The sequence below is a fragment of the Notamacropus eugenii genome, chromosome 3, assembly GCF_028372415.1.
Source record: "Notamacropus eugenii isolate mMacEug1 chromosome 3, mMacEug1.pri_v2, whole genome shotgun sequence".
Taxonomy (NCBI): domain Eukaryota; kingdom Metazoa; phylum Chordata; class Mammalia; order Diprotodontia; family Macropodidae; genus Notamacropus; species Notamacropus eugenii.
Window position 1 is genome coordinate 129,034,940 of NC_092874.1, and position 7,923 is coordinate 129,042,862.

The following is a 7,923-nucleotide window of genomic DNA, read 5'->3' on the forward strand; positions in this document are numbered from 1 at the left end:
AGTAAAAGGAAAGAAAATACCTTTCTGACAGTTTTGTTGTTGTTTTTTAATGTCGGAACTTTTACTAAGAATTCCTCCAAAAGGGATTCCTCTTTCGGGGTGACCCGCGTCTCTCTTCAATTGCAGGTCCAGGAGCTCAGTTCCAACCTTATACCTTCCGTCAGTGCCCCCTGCTTCGTCCCCTTCCCTTCCCTCTTAGAGTCCTCCCTTTCCTATCTCCATCTTCTTCCCTCAAGTCTCCCCATTATCCGCGGTACCTGAGAGTTACCCCTTCCTTTGCAGTGGTTCGCGAGGCCAAGCGCATCTGGGCCATTACTCTGACGCCCTCGAACAACCACCCTCCAGCTTCTCAGGCCCCCCCTTCCACCAGGCGGGGTCCCCATCACCCACTCAACCCGCGGACTCCTGGGCGCGCGCGCAGGCGCAGGCACACACACACACACACACACACACACACACACACACACACACACACACACACACACGAAGACAGAGAGCGCGCTTCTCTCATCGCGTGACCGCTGTGTCCCATTCACCTAGCGGGCGAAAGTGACGAGCATTAGGGGTAGGGTGGTGTTGTCTCCAGTGCCGGAGCTGATGGGGGAGGGGAGCAGGGGGCGGGAGCTGGTGTACAGATAAGGCCCAAAGTACAGGAAACCACTGGAAAAGGCGAATGGGGAGTAAGGTACTCCTCTAGAAGTATAATAATTCTAGAGGTGGCTTTATCCTCTGATGGGGCCCCGGGCCCTTAACTCTTTACCCATCCCAACTAACAAGAGAAGATGTAGGGGCCGGAGAGAAGGAAAGCTTGTCCTGCACGTAGTCTTGTGGGGCTCTGGAGGCTAGCCCCCATAGGAACTAGTGCCACGAAGATTCCCCCACCTTTCCCAAACCAGTCCCTCCTTCCCTTCTTCTTGTCAGACCGCAATCGCAAACTCAGCAAGTTAGCTACCTTCTAAAGTCTCCCTTGAAGAGGGCCTGCTCCCCAGAGAGTCCCGCCGCGTTCCGTCTCCCCCTTTCCCCCATGTTCCCCCCCGCCCCGCCCCGCACACACAGAATCAAGTTGAGCTGCAGCGGTATAGTCCCTCACCTTTCTCTCTGGCCCAGGAACCGAACTTCAGCGGAGGGAAGCGTAGCGCAGAGGTAGCCCTTCTTTCGTCCAAACCCCTCCAACACAGTTCTCATCTCAGGCGGTACTGCGTGACCTCCCGACCCCATTGCCCTTTAGCCAGGGTGAACCAAAGACAGAGGAACGGCCTCCCTCATGAGCAACGGCGGCCAGCATTCTCGCGCCCTAGGATCGGAGTGGGAGCTTTGGCCCAAGGCCCGCTCGGGGAGGGAGCTGGGTAGGGGAGAGCACCAATGGGCAGGGGGAGGGACACCAAGGTCGGCGTCTCCACTGCTCTCTGCCGGCTGCAAGACGGTGATCAGAGTCCCCAGGTCGCGGCTTCCGACCACAGTCCCTGGGGCTTTGAGAGCCTTTGGTCCTGGGTGGAGGGGGAGATGGGGGAGGGGCGGGAATAATAGCGAATATCCCTGTTCTCTATTTAGGGAAAAGACAAAAACAAGAGAACTTTAGCTGAGTGACAGCTGGTTAAATAAGAGCGCCCCTTCCCCCACCTCCTTGTCAGTGTGTCAATGTGAGTGTGTGTGTGTGCGTGTGCGTGTGCATTTGTACTGAAGTGGAGCGAGGGTTGGAGTTTTCTTAAGGCTTCCTGGTACTTGGAGTTTGAGAGAGGACAATATTTGGGAGAAGTGGGGCCAGCCACTTCCCTTCAACTTTCTATGAACTTGGCGGTTACTCGGTAGTTCTAGGACGGCACTCTGGTTTCGCAAGCACACACACACACACATACACAGTTCTCCAGGGCCCTTTAACTCCCAGGAGCATTTTACCTGGCTGGGGTCTTCCAGTGAGTCCAACCCTCTGACCCTCCAGTGCCGCCCGCCCAGAGAGAGAGCAACTAGAAGCTGCGGGGAATCAGGTGCAGCGGCAGCAGAAGCCACAGCCAGAGCACAGCCGACGCAGCCCGGGCAGATGCCAGGCAGCCAAACGGCGCGGTCAGGGTCAGGGCTGGAAACGCGCAAGGAAACCCACGAACTCCGTTTGCGCTTGCTGCGGCTGAGACAGCGGCTGCTTGCTACAGCACCGAGTTTGATAAATATAGCCTGGCGTTTGCCCCTAAATTAGGCTCCGTTTCCTTATTTAGTCCTAGCACAATGATTTTAGATGATGTCACTTAGAGCTAAACGAGAAAATTGATCTCAGATTTGCTTGGCCTCTAAAGCCTGGTTAAGCAGATTGCGAATTAAAAAGACGGAGAAAAAGGGAGAGGAGGGAGGAAGAGTGCGCCGACGAGCGACTGAGCTAGCCAGAGATCGAGAGGAGGGCAGGAGCCGGGAGAGCGCCCCCGCCTTTTCTGGGCGGGGGAAGTCTCACTCACCAATGAAAAGTGGTCGCTTACTGAAGAGGAGAAAAAAAAAGTTTTCCTGTTGACTGTTGGAAGCGAATTGAGCAATTATCTAGTTTACCTTCTCCTCTTGGAAGTTAACGATTGGCGAGATCTTTGCTGCGTTATTGACACAACACTTTCTATTGATAGAAATAAGTAGTGATTGTCCCCGAGTCATTGGTACGCCAAGTAAACTGCGATGGGCTGGCATGAGTCCATTGGACTGGGAAGGCTGGTTCGGCTGGTGATGCTGGGGGGGAGGAGGAGGATGGTGGTGGTGTTGATGGTGCTCGTCTTCCAATCTGCAGATCAGTGACAAGACGGAAAAAAAAGAGACGTCTACGATAGCAGCTTGGATCCGGCTCACACATGCAAGGCAGAAATGGATTGTAGTTCCCATCACCCGACCACAAAAATCTTAGCGACTCCTCCGGCTAGAGAGAGCCTGCCGGCTAGAGGAAACATGATCAGCGCTTCCAAACCCCTCGCCTTTTCCATTGAACGAATAATGGCCAGGACTCCAGAACCCAAGTCTATGCCCGTCCCCCATTTCCTACAGGGATCTGTACCCAAAGGAGATCCCAAGCACTCCTTGCACCTCAATTCATCGATCCCGTGCATGATTCCCTTCGTGCCGGTGACCTACGATACCAGCCCCAAAGCAGGGATGACAGGGTCGGAACCAAGAAAAAGCAACCTGGACTCCTCCATTTCTTCACCGGCATCCTCGTCCTTTAGCTGCAGTGATCTATTGAACTGTGCGTTGAGTCTGAAGGGAGACTTTGCCCGCGACGCTTTGCCTCTACAGCAGTATAAATTAGTCCGACCTCGAGTGGTCAACCATTCCTCCTTCCATGCCATGGGGGCTCTGTGCTATTTCAACCGGGGCGATAGTCCTTGTCACCCGTCTGCCAGTGTCAACATCCACCCAGTGGCTTCCTATTTCCTCAGTTCCCCTTTACACCCACAACCCAAGACGTATTTAGCTGAGAGAAACAAACTGGTTGTCCCGACTGTGGAAAAATACCCTTCGGGAGTGGCTTTCAAAGACTTGTCCCAGGCTCAGCTCCAACATTACATGAAAGAAAGTGCCCAGATCCTCTCGGAAAAAATTGCTTTTAAAACCTCCGAATTCAGTCGAGGTTCTCCTAACAGCAAACCCAAAGTTTTCACTTGCGAAGTGTGTGGAAAGGCAAGTATTCGGTTTGGTCTAGTTGGGAGACCTGGGCTTTCGGATGTTTTGCTGTGGGATGTCTTTAAAAAAGGTTATTTCCCTCCCCTGTGTAACCCCCTCCTCACCCCTGCCCTAGTTAAAACTTGAATTTATCAGTGCCGCTAACCTGCTCCATTTGTGTTCAATTTTAAAGGTATTTAACGCGCATTATAACTTAACCCGTCATATGCCGGTGCACACGGGAGCCAGACCCTTTGTTTGCAAAGTTTGCGGAAAGGGTTTCAGACAAGCGAGTACTCTCTGCCGTCACAAGATCATTCACACCCAGGTAAGTTACGTTGTCCATTTGGGGGTCGGTCACTCTTTTTCCAGCTTTCCTCTGAAAGTTTCTAGACTTCCACGTTTTAGTTCCCTGTTTTTTCGAAAGTGGCCCCTGGAAATGGTTAAATTCAAGAATTGTTGGCGAGTTTTTTTTCTTCTCTCCTTTGCCTATACATGGGAAGCATACTGGAAGAAAGGCAGAATGTTACCTTGTCAGTTCCCACTTCGCTTTCCTCCACTAAAACAAACAAACAAATATTCTGACTGCTTTGTTTCTTTCTTTTCTAGGAAAAACCTCACAAATGTAACCAATGTGGTAAAGCATTTAACAGAAGTTCCACTTTAAATACTCACACTCGGATACACGCCGGCTACAAACCTTTTGTTTGTGAATTCTGTGGCAAAGGATTTCATCAAAAAGGTACAAAATACAAACCCCGCTATCTTTTTTGTTGTTACTCTTGGTATTCTCTCACAACGAGAGCTCAGCTTAATTTATTTTAACACATTTAGGAAGATGATTTCTATACCAGAATTTATTTTGCAAATTAGTTGGGGTTTCAGTGTTTTGTCGCCTTTCCAGTCTTGGGTTGGTTTCATATTAAAGAATAAAACAGGTGGTGTTTTTTTCACTTGAATGCACAAATTCTTTTGTTTTTTTTTTAATGAGTAAATAAAGGCTTTGACAATTTGGATCCTAGAATAATTAGAATTTCTAAAAAGATGAAGTTTAACCCCCCCCCCTCCAAAAAAAAAAAGCAGAGAAGTGAAAGAGAACCGGGTTTGGGTCCCAGCCTGCTGCCTGAAAGAGGAGCCGAAGAAGGTATTCGGCCTTCATCGCTCCCGCATCCACAACCTTACTACGCTCTCCGTCTCCATCCCTTCCCGATTTCAATTTCGGTTTCCAGAATAATATATTCCTGTTGTTTGTATGTTTCAGGAAATTACAAAAACCACAAGCTGACCCACAGCGGGGAGAAGCAGTTCAAATGCAACATTTGCAACAAGGCTTTCCACCAAGTCTACAACCTGACTTTCCATATGCACACCCACAACGACAAGAAACCCTTCACTTGTCCCACCTGCGGCAAGGGCTTCTGTAGGAACTTTGACCTCAAGAAACACGTCCGTAAATTGCACGATAGCGCCCTGGGGCTGCCGCGGGCCTCAGCCGAGGCCGGCGCTGACCCACAGCCCTCGATGCAGCCTCAGCCTCCGATACCCCCGCCGCCGCCTCCCGGATCATTGCAGCCTGCTCTCCATCAGGGCCACCAGTGAGAGCTGACCCACGACCTCTGTCAGGCCCATGGCCCCGCTGCTTCTCCAACGATGCAGATGCGCGTCGGTGGGAAACTGAGTACTGATGCGGCCTGTCACCTGGGAGCAGACAGCACCCACTCAGTCTCTTCACCTTTGGGGAGGCTACCAGAAGGTTGCGCCGCCATCGCCCTTTGGCCTCTTTGCATGCACCTGCTAAACGGTTTTGTGTATTATACTTGATATAGCCACTAACAGTCATGAAAGTTTTTTTAATTATATTTTCTGTTGTTAATTTCCTTTTCTTAAAAACAAAATAAGACTTTTTTCATCTCGGGTGGAGAGATGGTGTTTTTGTTTTTTCGTTTTTTGTTTTTTTTTTTTTAAAGCAAATTTCTGCTGTATTTATTGGGATCTGTATTATCCTATCCGGGAATGCTGCATCACTTTAATTTTATTATTGTATATATTTCCATTGTGTTGATTCTGCCATCTCAAGATGCCTGCTGATCGCTTTATCTCTTTTTCCCTTGAGTATCACAATACAGTATATTTGCATGTATGTGTGTGTATAGATACATACACAATATGTATACACAAAATACTTTGTATGTGTGTATATGTATACAGATCGTACCCTGCATCATGTGTATATGTAAATATACATACACATATATGCATTCCCACATTAATGTGTTTACAAATTAAAGTATACATATACACATATGCACAGATGTGAGTACAAAAGACATACATACATGCATACATAACCTACAAATACTCCACACAAGCACACAGATATGCCTATATATACTGGATCGGGCTGGTTCTTTATGTATGGATTTGAATTTCAGTTTTGATTCTTGCACGTGAAAACTGATTCGTTGACTGGTGAAAATAAATACTTGGAACATGCTAAGTTAAACAACAAATTGCAGAGCTCTGTATTATTCAGCTATGAGAACATTGATTTAAAAAAATACAATTCTATAAAAACCTATTCCCAATGCACTGAAAGAGACTTAGCAGAAAAGGTACTAAATTAGTTTTGAGTTTTTCATCTTGCAAGGGGCTGGATATGGAGATTTCTCGTGATAGTGAGTCTTTGCGACATCTCCGTACTTTAACATTCTAATTTTAAAAATAAGAATAATGAGGAAAGGATATATATAAAAGAATATCCTTATACATATTAAGTATACATGCAACATAGCGTACATTGCATACATATTATTTACCTATAATGAACCTAGATCTTGCAATGGGGACCTCAATATATTGTAGGGTTGTTGGTAGTGGTGTTGTGTTGTTGTTTTTTTTTTTTTAATGAGTGTATATGTTTATAGACGAATGCACCTTCATCCAAGGAGGGAACATGGATGAAAACCAAACTGTGGTTGGTGCCAGGTCCTTGAAATGCTTCAAGTGTTAATCAGCAGCTCTGCTGTGAGCCCAGGCTCTGGTGTTTTCTAACTGCAAGTCTCTCCCGTTTTCTTGCCAAAACAGTGAAACAACTGCTAAAGACTTTAATTAAGAGGGGTAATTAGTTCAGATTTATCAAAGCCGGGTTGTTATACTATTAGCTGCTCAGTAGAAGCTGCCAGACAAGCCTCACAACCAAGCCCGCTCTTCCTTCTTTACTGCCCTGGGCTCTGTCTGCTTAACTGCAAAGAGAAGGGGACAGAAGCCAACTTAGGGACCCTGGTTCCAAGACAAGAAGAGGACAAGAAGGTGACTGGACCATGTTGCAAAGATTTTCGCCCCCAACTTTGTCACTGTCCGCCTGCTCTAAACAAGACTCAGCTAGTCCCAAAGGGTGGGTGTCCATCCCCTTTCCACACCCAAATACTTCTCCTCCCCCAAGGTCTTTTCCACTCTAGCACCTTAATTAGCTACCAGTCATAATCGAAAACACAGCCACAAGTGCTTGGGAGGAGGAGAAAGAGATGATTTTTTTCCCAAGCTAGTACGAAGGGTGGGGTCAACTCCGGCCCTCAAGATTGGTGAAGAACATATTATTATTATTACTATTGTTATTAAGACCATGCTATTGTATTTCTGAAAGGAAATAGCGAAGGTGTCTGCTTGGGGAGGGAGGAGAGAGCCAAACTAAGGCATAAATTTTGAGAGGGTCCAGGGAGAGAACTGCGTCAATACAACCCAACATTTCCTTTGAAATTTAGTCTAGACATTCAAGAAAGGAGTGTCTTGCTAGTTTTGCCCTCTTTTCGAGATTTTGTTACCAGAGGGAATGTCTAGAGGAGGGATGGTAATAAGTGGTCATGGCCCCAGGGATCAATGAAAAGGTCTACTTTTGGTGCTCTGGGGCTATAAAGATTAATGATGAATTCTTCATCCGGGTCATTTGGGAGCAAAAGCGAACTGACTGAGATGCCCATAAGGTAAAACATATTGGAGGAAAGGGCAAGAAGGAGACAGAACCAAAAAAAACAACGAAAGTACGATTTAAGAAGTACATTAAAAAAGCGAATTTCGTTGTGACTGGCAGACTGTACTCGTTGCCTGGGTCATGGGGATCCCAAGTCTCTGTCTTCCTCAAGCAGTGAAACTCCAAAACCCCAGAATTTAAATCATTAGGCATAATCCTAATTTATCCTGGCTCTCCATTTATATTCCTCTTTCCATAACTCACCAGTGTCCTTTGTTACCAGGAGATATTTGCCAGATTTAAGTTTGAAAAGCTGTCTCCCTATAATG

At 47.2% G+C, this 7,923-nt stretch overlaps 1 protein-coding gene across 2 annotated transcripts; it reads left to right on the top strand.

Annotated features, from left to right (window-relative positions):
* The first annotated feature begins 1,053 nt into the window (after positions 1-1,053).
* FEZF1 (FEZ family zinc finger 1) lies at positions 1,054-6,137 on the top strand. 2 transcript variants are annotated; one of them, XM_072652891.1, is made up of 5 exons: positions 1,054-1,143; positions 2,762-3,645; positions 3,821-3,955; positions 4,237-4,369; positions 4,889-6,137. In XM_072652891.1, exons 2-5 carry the CDS (start codon positions 2,836-2,838, stop codon positions 5,224-5,226), a joined length of 1,416 nt encoding a protein of 471 aa, XP_072508992.1. In that variant the 5' UTR covers positions 1,054-1,143; positions 2,762-2,835; the 3' UTR covers positions 5,227-6,137. The 2 variants fall into 2 exon arrangements, with proteins under 2 accessions (XP_072508992.1, XP_072508991.1); XM_072652890.1 differs by lacking the exon at positions 1,054-1,143 and adding an exon at positions 1,352-1,440.
* Positions 6,138-7,923: the final 1,786 nt, after the last annotated feature.